The sequence below is a fragment of the Salmo salar genome, chromosome 13 (assembly GCF_965601325.2).
Source record: "Salmo salar chromosome 13, fSalSal1, whole genome shotgun sequence".
Taxonomy (NCBI): Eukaryota; Metazoa; Chordata; class Actinopteri; order Salmoniformes; family Salmonidae; genus Salmo; species Salmo salar.
In genome coordinates, this window is record NC_138303.1 from 40,685,363 (window position 1) to 40,704,800 (window position 19,438).

The window sequence follows — 19,438 nt, forward strand, 5'->3', positions numbered from 1 at the left end:
AAAAAAAGAAACTTTTTTTTGTGAATCACATTTTTATTTGGCGTACCGCCGACGGCATTGCGTGTACCCAGTTTGGGAATACCTGGACTAGAGAATTGAGTTATTAAGATTACCAAGAATAAACGTTTTTTTCAGTGTTTATGTGTTTCTTTTATAAAAAAAAAACACTAGAAAGGCAATACATTTTGAAGACATGTTTCATTTGGGCTACACAATATTATTTGTCATGAAATCAATGGTTCTTATTGACCATTCTAACATTGATAACCAATCTAAACGTGATATAATCTAATGTTTTATCACAGGGCCCATAAACATAGATTAAAAACAAATCTGTGCTGTGCTTTTCAATTGATAAATGATTGAACACTGCTCCCTGCTGGTCAAATGGCCACATTGAACTGACTTTTATTTTGAATTGAGAAAGGATGGAACCCCAAGGATCAGATGTCAAGGATCAAGGATCAGCATGTCCCGTGCGAGAGAGGCAGTTTGAGGTTTCCAGGGTTAGAGTAGTGCAGAGGCAGTGAAGAAAGTAGAGGAAGATGGGTCAAGGGGGAGGGATCCTGAGAGGAGTGGTGTGAGTAGTAGATCTGTACCAGTACAGAGGGATAAACCAACAAGTGATATATGTTTCAGTAAGATTGGATTTTTGGCATTTATAGCAATGGTTATTAACTGTAATGCAGAGATAGAACGTAAGTCACAGAAAATAGAGGTTGTGATGGCAGCTGCAGAGAGGTATTTGGGTGTGTGAGACTTGACATCAGAATTGTTACAGAATGTGTTAAGTGGTGGTGTCCCATCCTTTCAGGTTGTTGGCCTGAGGTAGGACTAAATAGATTTAAATAGTGGATTATGGTATTTATTATGATTTCGAATTTTTCTTGTGAGTGTAGTGTTAGATGGTAAGGTATTTGTTGTGTGTGTATATATATATATATATATATATATATATATATATATATATATATATATATATATATATATATATATATATATATATATATGTATATGTGTGTACATATATATATATAAGCATTGTATAAGGGAGTTATACTCCAGTCTAGTAGGTGGCAGTAATGCAACATTTATTGGATGCCAACCGCCGTTAAACCTCATCGAAGAAGAAGTAGAACATTTAAAAACAAATTTAAAAAACAAAATTACTATGTAAGGAAGTGGAGGGTGAGCCCAAACTAGCAATTAGATGTGGCATTATTTAGCTAGTCTTGGAATGAAATCAATCGTTTTTAAAATATAAAAGTAGCTAGTCTATTAAAATGAGCTTGATGAGGAATATGTGTTTACAACTAGCTAGCTAGCTACGTCAGTGCAGGGCTAAATTACAGAGCCCGCCCTTAGCTATGCTAACTAGTTATATTAGGTAACGTTAACTACAGTAGCTAACTAATTAGGTAGTAAGAGTAATGTCAACAAACCTGTTTAGTCAATCGATTTTGTATATTTGCATGATACCAAATATTTTATTTTGTATTTTGGCGACAACGTTATCATTAGCATTTTAAATGGTCTCTCACCTCCAGAAAGTCACTCATCAACCCAAGTTGATTTTGGCTAGCCAAAAGAGAGAACTCCAGGGTTAGCTAATAATAGCTAGGTGGCAGTCAAGTCTCTGTAAGTATGGGTTTTAGGCTGACAAATATAATACTGTAATTCCATGGCATTCATACATTCCATAAGGTCCAACTAACACATTGAATCACATGACCATAGCCTTATAGACTGTCAATGGCAGGGCAACAATTGTCATCTGATTTACGGCCCAGATGTGGATCCATACACCTTGCTCTTGTGTTCTTTGACATAGTCTTTGTTGTTTCAGATCAAACAGAAGATCACAGGATGGATACTAGTGGGAAACCCTCCACAGCCCAATTCCTGCTATTAGCCACCAGCTCAGCACTGACTGCAGTCTTCTACTCTGTGTACAGGAGGAGGACAACAACAGTAGCAAGATTAAAGGTAATCACATTACAGCCTTGCCTCATCTATCTTATCTACCTTATCTCTTTAAATCTGTTAGTAGCATGTTTAGTAGTTAGGCTAAACATTGGCAAGCAACACATTGAAGGGAGTTTAAAATGCTTTGTTTGCAACTTACCAGAGCACACCACTGCGCCCAGAAATCCAATGTAACATTATCAATAGTTCAGACAGTGTTTTTCTATCATTGCAGTTTACCAGGAAATTATTTAACTTCATCACAGTGACTATAACTGCATTGACAATGATCATTTGAGGTTTTTGATTGTTATTCAATATCATTTATGTTTTACAGGGAGCCAAGAAAGTGTCTATTGATCAGGATATGAAGAACATCCTGACAGAAGCACCAGGAAAATGTGTCCCGTACGCTGCTATTGAAGGTGTTGTGAGATCTGTGAAAGAAACCTTGAACAGCCAGTTTGTGGACAACTGCAAAGGGGTCATCGAGAGGTTAACTCTAAAGGAGAAGAAGATGGTGTGGAATCGCACCACTCATCTCTGGTAAGTGCTAAAGTACACTGAAGCGTTATGGTAATATTTTGCACCTTCTCTTACTGATGGCTGTTAGGAGGCTCAATTTGTGTGGATTTATTTTTTGTGTGTGGAGACACTTTCACACACTGACGATGGCCTAGTAATGGCTAACTTTTGTTCTGCTTATGCTACCTCCTAGAATGAAACAATAAATATGGTAGCATTTAAAAAATAAAAAAGAAGTTATAAAAACAAACAAACTTGATGATAAAAAACATTATGCTCTATACTGCATCTTTTTGTGGATACACATCTCTGTAGGTATCTCTAATATTTTATACCTGTCAGGAACGAGAGTGAAAAGGTCATCCACCAGCGTACCAACACGGTGCCGTTTGACCTGGTGTCCCACGACGAGGCTGTGGCAACCACCATCCGGGTCATCCGGCCCCTGGACTCCTCGGAGCTGGACCTGGAGACCACCTATGAGAACTTTCACCCCACTGCCCAGTCCCTGACCAACGTCATCGGCCACTTCATCAGCGGGGAGCGCCCTAAAGGTGTGGTCCTGTGTGGCTCAGTTGGTAGAGCATGGTCTTTGCAACACCAGGGTTGTGGGTTCAATTCCTGCTGGGGCCACCCATACAGGGAAAATTTCACTCACTACTGAGTGATTAATCTCTAAACTAGGGGGGGGGAAATACCATGATTTTCAATAAATGTAATCCATGGAATGGTCCTTGGGAAGAAGGGTTGTTGATATATATTTGACTTTTGTATCTAAAAGCATAATTTTGAAATAATTAATCAAAGCAAAGTTAATATATTTCTGCCATTTTGGACCCAGGCCTCCTTCAGGACTCCATAATGTTTAATCTGTAGGTGCTACAAAGAAAAAATGTGTTATGAAGCTTTACTGCTTGCTCTGTAATATGAGTAGTATCTTGACTTAATTTTATTGAAAATATACCATTTTTGATTAGGCAAAAGTTTAAATATATTGATGAATATTACACACTCTACAGGCATTTCAAAGTTCCAGATTGGAATCGCTGCAGCTTTTAGAGTTATGATCAGTGGTGTAGTGGAGGGTAAACACACTTTTTTTTGTGGGCATCGTGTATACTCATTCATCCGCTCAATGCGTATCAAACTAGTGTAGTGGAGGTATACGCTGTATCATGTCACATGCGCCGAATACAACCTTAGTGAAAGGCTTACTTACAAGACCTTAACCAACAATGCAGTTCTAAGAAAAAATACTTTCAAAAATAAGAAAGAAATAAAAGTAACAAATAATTAAAAAGCAGCAGTAAAATAACAATATTGAGGCTATATACAGGGGGTACTGGAACAGAGTCAATGTTCGGGGGCACCAGTTAGTTGAGGTAATATGTACATGTTGATAGAGTTATTAAAGTGACGATGCATAGACAATAACAGAGAGTAGCAGCAGCATAAAATGGGGGGGGGGGGGGGGGGGGGGGCGGGCAATGCAAATAGTCTGGATAGCCATTTGATTAGATGTTCAGGAGTCTTATGGCTTGGGGGTAGAAGCTGTTTAAAAGCCTCTTGGACCTAGACTTGGCGCTCGGGTACCGCTTGTCGTTCGGTAGCAAAGAGAACAGTCTATGACTAGGGTGGCTGGAGTCTTTGACAATTTTTAGGGTCTTCCTCTGACACTGCCTGGTATAGAGGTTCTGGATGGTAGGAAGCTTGACCCCAGTGATGTACTGGGCCGTTCGCACTACCCTCTGTAGTGCTTTGTGGTCGGAGGCTGAGCAGTTGCCATACCAGGCAGTGATGCAACCAGTCACGATGCTCTTGATGGTGCAGCTGTAGAACCTTTTGAGGATCTGAAGACCCATGCCAAATCTCCTGAGGGGGAATAGGTTCTGTCATGCCTTCTTCACAACTGTCTTGGTGTGCTTGAACCATGTTAGTTTGTTGGTGATGTGGACACCAAGGAACTTGAAGCGCTCAACCTGCTCCACTACAGCCCCGTCGATGAGAATGGGGGTGTGCTAGGTCCTCTTTTTCCTGTAGTCCACAATCATCTCCTTTGTCTTGATCACATTGTGGGAGTTGTTGTTTTCTTGGCACCACACGGCCAGGTCTCTGATCTCCCTATAGGCTGTCTCATCGTTGTCGGTGATCAGGCCTACCACTGTTGTCATCAGCAATTTTTTATTTAACCTTTATTTAACTAGGCAAGAACAAATTCTTATTTAAAATGACGGCCTAGGAACAGTGGGTTAACTGCCTTGTTCAGGGGCAGAATGACAGATTTTTAACTTGTCAGCTCAGGGACTTGATCGACGGGGCGGCCGGGCAGGAAGTTCAGGATCCAGTTGCAGAGGGAGGTGTTTAGTCCCAGGGTCCTTAGCTTAGTGATGAGCTTTGAGGGTACTATGGTGTTGAACACTGAGCTGTAGTCAATGAATAGCATTCTCACATAGGTGTTCTTTTTGTCCAGGTGGGAAAGGGCAGTGTGGAGTGCAATAGAGATTGCATAATCTGTGTATCTGTTGGGGTGGTATGCAAATTGGAGTGGGTCTAGGGTTTCTGGGATAATGGTGTTTATGTAAGCCATTACCAGCCTTTCAAAGCACTTCATGGCTATAGAACGTGAGTGCTACGGTTCGGTAGTCGGAGATCAGGGAGGTTTTCCAATGCTTCGCAAAGGGCACCTATTGGTAGATGGGTAAAAATATAAAAAGCAGACATCGAATATCCCTTTGAGCATGGTGAAGTTATACACTTTGGATGGTGTATCAATACACCCAGTCACTAAAAAGTTACAGGCGTCCTTCCTAACTCAGTTGCCGGAGAGGAAGGAAACTACTCAGGGGTTTCACCATGAGGCCAATGGTGACGTTAAAACAGTTATAGCATTAAATGGTTATAATATGAGAACTGAGGATGGATCAACAACATTGTAGTTACTCTATAATACTAACCTAATTGACAGAGTGAAAAGAAGGAAGCCTGTACAGAATTTAAATATTCCAAAAATAAAAATATTCCAAAAATAAAATGTAAAAATCTACCAGCCACTCAGATTTTTTTACCAGCCAAAATAGTTTTGAAACCACAAAAATTACACCAACAAAACATACAACAAACCAGATGAGCATGCTTTGTAATGTTTTTAAAACAATACATGTATTACTAGTAACTAACTAATGTGGTATATTGAATAATACAAACAGTCTTTTAACCAAAATATCACAGATGAGACAAAAATGTTCACCTGCCCCCTTTAACCTGTTGAGGACAGACGTTCCGCTAGCGGAACCCCGAACCCCTAGCCAACAGCCAATGGCATCGCACGGCGCGAAATACAAAACCAACTAAAATACCACAATTCAATTTTCTCAAACAATCAACTATTTTACACCATTTTAAAGATAAGACTCTCGTTAATCTAACCACATTGTCCGATTTTAAAAAGGCTTTACAGCGAAAGCAAAACATTAGATTATGTCAGGAGAGTACCCTGCCAAAAATAATCACATAGCCATTTTCAAAGCAAGCATATATGTCACAAAAACCAAAACCACAGCTAAATGCAGCACTAACCTTTGATGATCTTCATCAGATGACACTCCTAGGACATTATGTTATACAATACATGCATGTTTTGTTCAATCAAGTTCATATTTATATCAAAAAACAGCTTTTTACATTAGCATGTGATGTTCAGAACTAGCATACCCACCGAAAACTTCCGGTGAATTTACTAAATTACTCATGATAAATGTTCACAAAATACATAACAATTATTTTAAGAATTATAGATACAGAACTCCTTTATGCAATCGCGGTGTCAGATTTTAAAATAGCTTTTCGGCGAAAGCACATTTTGCAATATTCTGAGTACATAGCTCGGCCATCACGTCTAGCTATTTTGACACCCACCAAGTTTGGGGCTCACTAAACTCAGAATTACTATTAGAAAAATTGGATTACCTTTGCTGTTCTTCGTCAGAATGCACTCCCAGGACTTCTACTTCAACAACAAATGTTGTTTTGGTTCCAAATAATCCATAGTTATGTGCAAATATCCCCGTTTTGGAAGCCTTAGAAAATGTCACGTTACAGCACAGATGCTGTATTTTCGATAGCGATGCAACTGAAGGACAACAAATTGTCAGACAGGGCACTTCCTGTATGGAATCTTCTCAGGTTTTGGCCTGCCATATTAGTTCTGTTATACTCACAGACAGCATTCAAACAGTTTTAGAAACTTTAGAGTGTTTTCTATCCAAATCTACTAATTATATGCATATTCTAGTTTCTGGGCAGGAGTAGTAACCAGATTAAATCGGGTACGTTTTTTATCCGGCTGTGAATATACTGCCACCTATCCCAAAGAAGTTAAGGGTGGAAGGTTACCTTGGTAGTGAGACTCAAGTCATGTTTGTGCCTGTGATATTGAGTCTGACTAGTAGAAGTGGTTTTCTCTTCACTAGAAGTTGAAACTCAAACATAGAAAACAACCTAGCTTGTGAACAAAACAATGTAAATAGCCAAGAAACACAAGGATAAAGTCTCACTTTAGTAGACTTTTACCTCAAGTGAATTATAGCATATTTTATGCCTGTGCACAGCGCTTCTAAAAAGGTGCCTTTCACTCAGCTCTTCAGGTGCGTACAGCCCCCAGCCAGGAAGTGTTGCAGTGCGAGGTGGAATAGGCTACAGTATATAGGATTCGTAGTTCTTTGACTTTGGGCGATTCATTTACCAGCTATGAAGCAAAACGGTGAAAGTACGATGAAAACAGCTACTGCTGCATTTCTTTTACTGTAAATGTGATCATACTTGACTATTTTTATTCACAAGTGAAATGCCTGCACTGTAGAGTCCTGACAATCCGCCAACGTGGCTGGTGAAATAGACATCTTACCCGCCAGTCTGCTTTCCACTAGACACTAGGAGATTAATTTACCTATAAGCAGGAAAATAACTTAAAACACAAGGCCAAATCTACACTGGAGTTGTTTACCAAGAAGACAGTGAATGTTCCTGAGTGGCCAAGTTACAGATTTGACTTAAATCTGCTTGAAAATGTATGGCAAGACCTGAAAATAGTTGTCTAGCAATGATCAACAACCAATTTGAGCTTGAATAATTTTTTTAAAGAATAATGGGCAAATATTGCACAATCCAGGTGTGGAAGGCGCTTACACTTACCCAGAAAGTATTGACTCAGGGGTGTGAATACTTTTGTAAATGAGATATGTCTCTATTTCATTTTCAATACATAACCCAACAATTTCAAAAAACATGTTTTCACTATGTCATTATGGGGTATTGTGTGTAGATGGGTCAGAGAAAAAAATGTATTTAATAAATTTTGAATTCCAGCTGTAACACAACAAAATGTGGAATAAGTCAAGGGGTATGAATAAGGGATTTATTATTTTAGATCATTCAGAGTCTGTCACTGTTTCTCATGTTTCGAACAGGGCGCCTTTCCTTTGCCGGATGGGCCGTTTGGGATTTTTTTTTTGCCAAATTGGAGGCACCACTACACCAATGGTTGTGATCCAGTTTGAAAAAATTACCGAATGGGGAACTGTATTCAAAATGGTTGCTCTCTGCTGGTGATTTGCAGGATGTGCAATGTTACAAGTAAGTAAAATGAGGGCTGTGATTGGTTACATTGCCTACTATGCAAATTTCTCCGTATAAAATGGGCCATAACTTTTAACCTAGCAGAAATCCCTGGGTAAGGCCAAAATGTCAAATATGCCAACTTTGATAAATTATTTCTCAATTATGCTTTTAGATTCAAACGTCAACAATTCTTCCTCCAAAGGACATAGGCTATCGTATGGATTATTTTGTGAAAATCTCCAAAATCATGGTCTTTTTTGTCCTGGTTTCGTGAGGAATCAGTCATTTGAATAATGTAATGTACTTTGTGATTGATATACTTTTATCCAATAAATCAATCAATAAAATTCTATCCTAAATGGTATGTTATTATTATCTTAGGTATCCACGAGATGGAGGAGATGTTGCGTCTAGGGGTGAGTGTGACCGGGGTCGGGGAGCTGGTGCTGGACAACAACCTGGTGAAGCTCCAGCCTCCCAAGCAGGGCCTGAGGTACTTCCTCAGTCGACTGGACTATGACTCCCTGGTGGAGAAGCAGCAGAGCAGCGTCAGGTTCTGGAGGATCCTGACCATGATGTTTGGTGTGGTTGCTTCCACAACGCTCTTCTTCATCCTGTGGAAGCAGTGGTCTTACCATAGACAGAGCAGGAAGAAGAAGAATGTTCTGGAGGAATTCAAGGAGCAGCAGAGGAAGAGGATGATGGAGCTGAATGTGGAGGAGGCCAGTGTTTCCACTAGTGCCTGTACAGTTTGTTTGAGCCAGGAGCGTTCCTGTGTGTTCCTGGAGTGTGGGCATGTCTGTGCCTGTGACCAGTGCTACCAGGCTCTGCCAGAGCCAAAGAAGTGCCCTATCTGCAGGGCGACGATAGAGAGGGTAGTGCCTCTTTATAACGGCTAATGGACAATGCCATGGGGATGGCCATTGTAAATGGACTAATCTAATGTCACTGAAAAAAGGATTGTGTCGGCTTATTTTTCTGTTTTCTTTGCTTTTATAATGTTTAATTGAAAGATCAAGCTGACTTGTAGCTTGATTTGAGTTATATCAGTTGAGGAAAACATGTAATATCCAGGATCCTTAGTTGTAGAATCAGCTCAGAAGTTGAATTTTTTTCACCTCAATGTTTCTCCAAAGAACATCAAAGCCATTTTGAATAAATAAAGACAAACAATATAAATATATCCTCAACCTATTTTACAAATCTGTAGGCCCTATACTATCCACACACATTTATGTACATGTTTATGGCTGCCAGGAGAGGGTGATGTCTGCCTTGCATACCTTTTCAACAGGGATGAAAGAGTACATCATATTTTATGATTTATATAAACCATGGCATTTGAGCTAAGCAGAAAAGGTACAGAAATCATGTACAAAATAAAGCTATTTGCAAATTAAAAACCTTTGATAAAGTATGAAGTTTTGTTTTAAGTGACAATCAGTAAGTTATCATAAAAGAAGGAGCAATACACAATGGTGTTAACAACTTATTCATGAAGTGTTGACTGTTACGGGATGCCCATTGAACCGGGAAGGTAAAGAATAAATACAATATCGTGATGAGACAAGTGAATGCACCAGGAAAAAGCTACCACAGTCGGTGACGTATCTTTCTTCTGCAAATTCTGCTCGGGATTGTTTTGCATCGCTCTCCTTCACTATTTGCATTTCTCTCTTCATTAGACTTTTATTCTGTAAATGACTGTATTCCATCGATAAAATACCCATTTAGTCGTAAAGAGGAAGGAACATTTTGGATAAAATGTGTTTTATGCAAGCTATATCATAGGCTATCGTATAATTTTCAGTTTATTATCAAATCTGCTTTTTCACCGACGTCTTTCAGTATCGATTATTGACTAAGCTTTTATTGTGAAGACATGTTGGAAAGTATTGCCTTACAATGAGAAAAAACTCTATGGGGCTGATGGTGACAGGTCTCCATCACCGGTCTCCTTGCAGGATACCAACAACTTCTATTGTAGCCTACTTCACAGACTAACAACCCACCTAAACTCTGACAGATTGGGAGAAGTAAAAAAGGTGAGAGACTATTGTCTATAGGACCTCTCTAAATAATCATTACAGTAAAGGCAATAAACACGAAGGAATTGTCAGTAGAGCTCCGAGACTGTGTTGAGGCACAGATCTGGGAAAGGGTACCAAAAATGTTTTGCACTATTGAAGGTCCCCAAGAACACAGTGGCCTCCATCATTCTTAAATGGAAGAAGTTTGGAACCACCAAGACTCTTCCTAGAGCTGGCTTCCCAGCCATACTGAGCAATCGGGGGAGAAGGGCCTTGGTCAGGGATGTGACCAAGAACCCATGGTCACTCTGACAGAGCTCCAGAGTTCCTCTGTGGAGATGGGAGAGCCTTCCATAAGGACAACCATCTCTGCAGCACTCCACCAATCAGGCCTTTATGGTAGAGTGGTCAGACGGAAGCCAATCCTCAGTAAAAGGCACATGACAGCCCACTTGGAGTTTGCCAAAGGCACCTAAAGGACTCTCAGACCATGATAAACAAGATTCTCTGGTCTGATGAAACCAAGATTGAACTCTTTGGCCTGAATTCCAAGCGTCAAATCTGGAGGAAACCTGGCACCATCTTTACAGTGAAGCATGGTGGTGGCAGCATCATACTGTGGGGATGCTTTTCAGCGGCAGGGACTGGGAGACTAGTCAGGATCGAGGGTAAGATGAACGGGCAAAGTGCAGAGAGATCCTTGATGAAAACTTGCTCCAGAGCGCTCAGGACCTCAGACCGGGGCAAATGTTCACCTTCAATTTCCTACAAGACAACAACCCTAAGCACACAGCCAAGACAATACAGGAGTGGCTTCGGGACAAGTCTCTGAATGTCTTTGAGTGGCCCAGCCAGAGCCTGGACTTGAACCCGATCTAACATCTCTGGAGAGACCTGAAAATAGCTGTCCCCTTCCATCATAACAAAGATTGAAAGGATCTGCAGAGAAGAATCGGATAAACTCCCCAAATACAGGTGTGCTAAGCTTACCGTCATACCCAAGAAGACTTGAGACAGTAATCACAGGGTGTGAAACTTATGTAAATGTGATATGATATTTGCAAAAATGTCTAAAAAACTGTTTTTGCTTTGTCATTATGTCATTCCTATACATCAGATGTTTTTTAAAGGCATAAACTGGTTTGCTATGTCACCTTGAAAAGTTATGCCCACGCATACTATAGATTAATTTGATGCTAAATATTTTTGGGCACATTAACAAATCAAATTGTATTTGTCACATGTGCCGAAAACAACTGTTGTAGACATTTACATTTAAGTCATTTAGCAGACGCTCTTATCCAGAGCGACTTACAGTAGTGAATGCATTACATTTCATAAATTTTTCGTACTGGCCCCCCGTGGGAATACAAACCCACAACCCTGGCGTTGCACACACCATGCTGGCGTTGCAAACACCATGCTCTACCAACTGAGCCACATGTAGACCTTAGAGTGAAGTGCTTACTTAAAAGCCCTCAACCAACAATGCAGTTTTAAGATAATACCTACAACAACAAAAAAATACTAACAAATACTAAAAATATATTTTTCCTTTTTTATTTAAAGAAAATTTTGAAATAAATATAAAAAATATAAGTAAGAGATAAGAATAACAAATAATTAAAGAGCAACAGTAAATAACAATAGCGGGACTATATACAAGGGGTAACGATGTCGAGGTAATTGAGGTAATATGTACAGTCATGGCCAAAAGTTTTGAGAATGACACAAATATTAATTTCCACAAAGTTTGCTGCTTCAGTGTCTTTAGATATTTTTTTCAGATGTTACTATGGAATACTGAATACTGCAAAGCAATGATGACGACACGTGTTACCTTGCCGGTAACCATGGTTGACAGAGGAAGAACAATGATTCCAAGCACCACCCTCCTTTTGAAGCTTCCAGTCTGTTATTCGAACTCAATCAGCATGACAGAGTGATCTCCAGCCTTGTCCTCGTCAACACTCACACCTGTGTTAACGAGAGAATCACTGACATGATGTCAGCTGGTCCTTTTGTGGCAGGGCTGAAATGCAGTGGAAATGTTTTTTGGGATTCAGTTCATTTGCATGGCAAAGAGGGACTTTGCAATTAATTGCAATTCATCTGATCAGTCTTCATAACATTCTGGAGTATATGCAAATTGCCATCATACAAACTGAGGCAGCAGACTTTGTGAAAATTGATATTTGTGTCATTCTCAAAAATTTGGGCCACGACTGTACATGTAGGTGGAGTTATTAAAGTGTCTATGCATAGATAATAACAGAGAGTAGTAGCAGCATTCCAGAGGGGGGGGGGGGGGGGGGGGCAATTCAAATGGTCTGGGTAGCCATTTGATTAGTTGTTGAGGAGTCTTATGGCTTTGGGGTAGAAGCTATTTAGGAGCCTCTTGGACCTAGACTTGGTGCTCCGTTACCGCTTGCCGTGCGGTAGCAGAGAGAACCGTCTATGAGGGTGGCTGGAGTCCTTGAGCATTTTTATATCATAACACCTTAATGTTCAACCCCCCCTCCACCACACACACACACACACACACACACACACACACACACACACACACACACACACACACACACACACACACACACACACTGAGCAAACACAAGTAATTACAGGGTCTAGCAGTCCATAGAGATGCATCATGGTGCAGATGTATAAAAAAGAAATCCTACCTAGTCTCAACGTTGAAGCAACAACTGCACTGGGAGACGGAGCTGGAGGCTTCGAGCAGTTGCCAAGGCAACTGTCCTAGTGCTGGCAGTCTGTGTGGTGTGTGTTATGTGTTACGTTTTCTCAGCTCACAGTTGTCATACCAAGAGTGCCGCCATGAGTTATCACAGTTTCCTGAGGAAATCGCTGAACCCCAGGGTGTCTAACATGATGATTCCTATCACATTTTAATGATATCAGCAGGAGTTATACACTTCAATTAAGCCAACAACCAGACAGTGTAAGGCTAAAGTCTCACACAATGTAATGCATGGTGTGCACTGTTTTTCAACAGTATTGATCACTAAGGCTGCATTTACACAGGCAGCCCAATTCTGTTTTTTTGCCAAATTATTGGCAAAAGATCTGTTTTGATTGGTAAATTAGTGGCAAAAGATAAAAATTGGTCTGCCTGTGTAAACACAGCCCAATTGCCTCATTGCCCTGTCATATGTCTCACATTTTTATCAGTCATTAATTTAATCATTATATTGACATGCTCCTGTAAGATGGAGAAACGCAACATCCTGATCATCTGAAAAGCAATGTGAGACCATGCTGGTGAAGAATTTGAATCTACTGTCATGTGCTGTGCATTGAAACCTGACAAACAAGCTTCCAGATAAATGAGTCTACATCTTATAGTGTTGGTAAATGGCTCCTTTGCAGACAAAAATAATTCAGCAGATCTTTTCATTGGCAACATGTACCTTCAGTATGAAACAGGGATTGTGAGATTTTCTTTTCCCATCTACTTACTCTGTAAAACAAACACTTCAAGTCCTTCTGATGAATAATGCACAGTTAGTATGGGCTGCATATAAGATGTTTGAAAGTGAGGTGTTGTTTTGATTAGGTGTTGTGTGTTTTGTTCCTCAATCACTTCAGTTCAGGATGATCTTTCAAAATGAGATGTTGACTCCCTTCAGTTGGGGTCTATTCCTTGGGGAGCCCTAGTCATTCCACAAATGTGTTCTATTCCAACACAAGCACTCCTGATTCAAGTAGTCAACGGACCTAATCATCAAGCTCTTGATTAATTGAATCAGGCGTACAGTGCTGGAATAACAAATATGTCCATGACATGATACTGGGTTAAAATATATGTAATGGATTATGTGTGCCGGGTGGAATTACTGTAATATATGGTATAGTTGCTCATAGTGGGCTCTTCTGTATCTAGCTGAATATCATTGATGTAGCCCTTACATCCAGACCGTGATTTCAAATGATCTATCTATTGTGGCTGGCATTTCCTACTGGCCAAACAGAGCTATTGAGACAAACACACTGAGCACTGACAATGCCGATGTTGTTTGTTTTATGAAAACAAATTAAGCGTAATATGTATTCATGGAAGCAACCAGTCCACCTGTCTACATAAGATTATACAAATCAACCATGAGGAAAATTAGAAATATAATTGATTAATTGTAACGGCCATCGTTCAAATGAGACCAAGGTGCAGCGGAGGATGTGTTCATCTTACAAGATATTTTAATAACCAAATGAACACTATACAAAAATAACCAAAAAACGACCAGCAACAGTTCTGTCAGGAACAAACTAAACAGAAAACATTCACCCACAAACCCCAAAGGAAAAACAGGCTGCCTATGTATGACTCCCAATCAGCAACAACGATCTACAGCTGTTCCTGATTGAGAGCCATACACGGCTGAAACAACGTAACACACCAACATAGAAAAACAAACCTAGAACGCCCACCCATGTCACACCCTGGCCTAACCAAAAATAGAGAACAAAAAACCCTCTCTATGGCCAGGGCGTTACATTAATTATATATGAAAATGGTTCCGCTTGTATCAACCTAGTGATCATTTATAATATTGCCCCTCCTATAGCAGTAAGGATAGACACAATTCTAAATAGGAGTTATATCCATTGTCATTAAATATGCCCCTAATTCAAAGCTAATGCAGCTATGTACAATAATAGTAGATACAAATCAGGATACTAATCATAGCTGGTCATTTACGATTGTAACCTATACCGTAACAATTCTAGTACGCATACCAGTCTCTGTACTATATTTTCTACTAGCCCAGATTATACCTTTGTCTCTCTCCTTGAGACCTGGGCCTTGCCTGTGAGCTAATTGCATTCACTTTTGTGTAATTACTCTGTATCTCTGTCAGACCGATTGGGCAGTATAATAGTAGTTTTGAAAGGCTACAACCATTACTGGAGCAGTAGTGGATATTCAAGTGAATCTTTAGTTTTTTAGAGTCTTTAATCCCATAGTAGTGAGAGAAACACCAAAGGGTGTTTCTGAATTAAACAGAACATTTCTATTAACATATAAGGTTGGTATAGGTACAACACCAAGCCACACTGAGAAGGTAAAAACTATAGGAGGTCTTCAAGGAGGGAGCCTGCTGAATCAGTGAAGTTGCCCAAGTAGCTGTGATGTGTACTTTTAGGTAATCATAAAATGATTACCAGTGAGAGGAGGGCCATTAGGTTCATCTTGCTTGATTACCTGAGAATAGTCTGGGGTCCTCAGAGAGTACCGCTGTCAGTTAATACCTCTGATGGAGAGTGCTGTGAACAAAAATGGTCTCAGGGTAGCTATAATGGTTATATGTTGTAAATGGCTTGTTTGGTTGTAGGATAGTGCAAAGAGACTTAGGGTCAGCCAGGGCAAAGAAAAACACAGTAGAGAACTCAATTTCACAATTTATTACTGTTTCAATACTGTTTCTGCTCCTAGCCAACTGTACATTACAAATATACCTCTGTTCAGTGCCCTCTTTTGCCCTCTTTTGTTCATTGAAAAGAGGTGCAACATACACAATATTCAAAGAAGATATTCTTGAGGTCTGTCATTCCGAGTTCCAAACAATATGTATGCCAGTTAGTTGTTTTTTACCACTGAGACACTTCTGTTCTGACTATTCCATGCAAGGGCAGATATTGACAGCCTTCAATCAAACATTACAATCAGAAATGCACATTGGGCCATCCGACATACTTTTGGCCATGCAGTGTATGTAGACACCCCATAAAATTAGTGGATTTGGCTATTTCAGCCACACACAGTTTGGGGAAGGCTCTTTCCTGTTTCAGCATGACAATGTCCCCGTGCACAAAGCAAGGTCCATACAGAAATGGTTTGTCAAGATCGGTGTGGAAGAACTTGACTGGCCTGAACAGGGCCCTGATCTCAACCCCATCGAACACCTTTGGGATGTATTGGAATGCCAACTGCGAGCCAGGCATAATCGCCCAACATCAGTGCCCGACCTCACTAATGCTCTTGTGGCTGAATGGAAGCAAGTCCCCGCAGCAATGTTCCAACATCTAGTGGGAAGCCTTCCCAGAAGAGTGGAGGCTGTTATAGCAGCATAGGGGACACTAACTCCATGTTAATGCCCATGATATTGGAATGAGACGTTCGACAAGCAGGTGTCCATATACTTGGCCATGTAGCATATGCCTACTCCAATACTCCAATTCTTCTCATGGTGCAAAATGCATCTTCTAGACATAGGGTCTATACTTGTCATTCCGTGTAACACAATGAGAGCAGTAACTTGGAACAGCATTGTGTAAACCTTTATCCATGTAAAAACTGTTATGCTATTTGTTTTTGTCAAAGTCAAGAACGGTTTAAATAAATTTATTGCACCCCAAAATAGATGTACAAGCCAATATTAGCTAGAAAAGGGATCCAAATGTCATGACTTGGACTCCACTGTACATATAATGACGATGCAAAAGTTGGAGTCCTCAAACGTCCTCTTATGCTTGTTTCCATTCATATTCATCATTGACATGAGGCAGTTTGTCAGGGTTCTGTATAGAAGACAAAATATGTATTTTACAAGCAACACACCATGACCTCATTTAAAAGTGAAACAAATATGGTAATAGTTTACCGGTGCATCGGTCTCTTCACCCAGTCTGGGATGTCTCCCCCCCCCCAGCTTTGAGAGATCTGTAGTTTTACAAAAGGAAAATAATGCATTACACGTGTACAGGATTTTCCCATCCAGTACTACATGGCAATTTGTCATTCAACTCATACCAATAAAACATTTAATTTCTCACCAAATATTTTGAAAATCATTCCCCATTAGCTGCTCTTCCATCTTTAATAAATCTTCCGGACTCAGGCGACTGTCCTTTAAAAAGGTCACAGATGTCACAAAGGACTCTTTTTTTTAAATTCTGAAACAAAGTAGTTTTACATTTGTTCACTTCCTAATGTAATAGCCTAATTTGAATATCATTCAACATGGTTTAAAAATAAGTGTCATACTTGCTTCCGGCATAGAAATAGGGTCTGAGCCTTTGCAGCGCTTTGGTAAGGAGGATCTCTCACCTGAATAGGCAGAAGGAGACCTTGGTCTCACACATGACCCATCCCTGGAGAACGAAGGCTCAAGATTCTCTGCAGTAAAGTATTGGACAACATCATGTTAATTCTCGGTACAACTAGAATACCAATGGGGTTGGCTTACTGTTTTGAAGGGTCCTCCTCACTATAATTGCTTGGTGGCTTGTGCAGCATTTTAGTTTGCCATTTCCCCTCACCGCCAATACTTGGTGGCTTGCAGGGAGTTTTAGCCTCAACCCCATCTAACACCTTTGGGATGAATTGGAAAGCTGACTGCGAGCCAGGTCTAAACGCCCAACATCAGTGCCCAACCTCACTTATGAATGCTCTTGCGGCTGAATGGAAGTAAGTCCCCAAAGCAATGTTCCAACACTACTGGAAAGCCTTCCCAGAAGAGTGGAGTCTGTTATAGCAGCAGGGGGGACCAAGGGGGGACAAACTCCATATTAATGTCCATCATTTTGGAATAAGGGTGAGGACTCCTGACCACAGACTTTGTATTGGGTCTAACTTTTTCTACATAGGAACACAGAGCAGATCAAATTCTTACGATTATTTTCTGATATAGGCATACTCATATTCCCTTGTAGCTGTTAGAGAAAAGCAATAAACAGTTTATACGTTCGAAAAAGATCTTTCAGAATATATCGCCATGTTTTGTTCTTAAGTTAACCGTTCTTCTCTATGCTGAGCCTGAACTCAATAGCAACCCTGTTCCCAAAAGATCCATCCACCCTCATCACGCCATAAGAAAATAACACAAAAGCTTTTTGAAACTCTTGGGAGTAGAACATTTTGCTGTTGTATGTTGTAGACCGAGCACTTTCCTGTTAAATGGTTGAACTGATTCCCGTCTCATCATTATTTAATTGTTATAAAGACCCACGAGACATAAAAAAGGATTGGCAACGAGTAAGTCTGAAACTACGGGAACTGCTCTGTCTGTGGTACTGTCTAGGCTAATGTTAGCAAGGTGTATTGCTAGCAGAGGCAAGTGCATAGTCGAGCTAGCTAAGAGAGAGGGTTAGCATAGTCATGGATTTCAGAAAAGGTTTGAGACGGATGTCGGAGCAGGAAAACAACGTGATTAAAAAGGGAAGAATATACAGTGAGTAAAGGAAAGGACATGTATTAAACTGTGAAGACAAACTTTGAACTTTAAAACTGCTAAATGAGTGAAATTGAGAATGAAACATCAGTGAGTGAAGTGAATGAAGAGAATATTGAAGTGAGTGACAATCAGAAGCCTATTGAGAAATGAAAAATGGCTGGAATTGTTGGAAACATTGGACAGTTTGATTAAAGTGTTACAGAACGGTTTGAATATTTTGTTCTTGCAAATGACATGGATGAGGACAAAATTGTGCCTACACATTCACTTACTACATGCCGCGCACACTGCAATTTACGCTGTTATCTAGCTAGCACACTGGCATACAGTGTCCTAGTGTATTTGCATATGCACGTGGATGAAAAGAAGCTGCTTGCTGTCATATACCATTTGGAATCACAAAAGAGCCAGCGCTGTTCCAGAGGGCGATGGACTGGATCTTGAGTGGTTTGCCAAGAGTACAATGCTACCTGGATGACATCGTTGTTACTGGAAGGACAAAGAGAACCATCTCCAGAACTTGGATGCGACATTACAGAGACTGAAGGACTACGAACTGTGATTTCGTAACTTCCAATGTGCATTCTTAATACCTCGGACACGTCATCGACACTACAGGCTTTGACAAGGCTCCGTCCAAGGTCAAGGCTATCTTGGGTGCCCCAGCTCCTCAGAGCGTCAGCCAACACCGTTCTTTCCTGGGGTTAGTGAATTACTATGGACACTTTAATGCAAGCCTAGCAATGAAGCTGAAGCCACTGCATCAGTTGCTCTGTCAAGACAAAACATGTTCATTTTCAGAACAATGCGAGGAAGCATTTGTCAAACCAAGGAAACTCTCCTGAAATCTGAGGCACTGACGCACTTCGACCTTTCACTGCCCATCCAGCTAGCTTATGATGCTAGTCAATATAGTGTGGTAGCGGTCGTGTCCCATGTCATGCATTCTGGTGAAGAGAAGCCGATCGCTTTCGCTTTGAGGACATTGAAAAAAGAAGAAAGTCACAGATAGAACGAGAAGCCCTAGGGATTGTTTTCGGAGTGCACAAGTTTCACCATATCTGTATGGGAGGTAGTTCACCCTTCTTACAGATCATCGTCCACTGACGA

General features: G+C 40.4%; 1 protein-coding gene across 3 annotated transcripts; it reads left to right on the forward strand.

The window, feature by feature from the left end:
• The first annotated feature begins 1,091 nt into the window (after nt 1-1,091).
• Nucleotides 1,092-9,523, forward strand: LOC106567144 (mitochondrial ubiquitin ligase activator of NFKB 1). 3 transcript variants are annotated; one of them, XM_014136103.3, is made up of 6 exons: nt 1,107-1,188; nt 1,548-1,638; nt 1,847-1,986; nt 2,303-2,511; nt 2,833-3,044; nt 8,488-9,523. In XM_014136103.3, exons 3-6 carry the CDS (start codon nt 1,867-1,869, stop codon nt 9,003-9,005), a joined length of 1,059 nt encoding a protein of 352 aa, XP_013991578.1. In that variant the 5' UTR covers nt 1,107-1,188; nt 1,548-1,638; nt 1,847-1,866; the 3' UTR covers nt 9,006-9,523. The 3 variants fall into 3 exon arrangements, with proteins under 3 accessions (XP_013991580.1, XP_013991578.1, XP_082816218.1); XM_014136105.3 differs by lacking the exon at nt 1,548-1,638 and having other exon boundaries at nt 1,092-1,188; XM_082960092.1 differs by lacking the exon at nt 1,107-1,188 and having other exon boundaries at nt 1,195-1,638.
• The last annotated feature ends 9,915 nt before the right edge of the window (nt 9,524-19,438 follow it).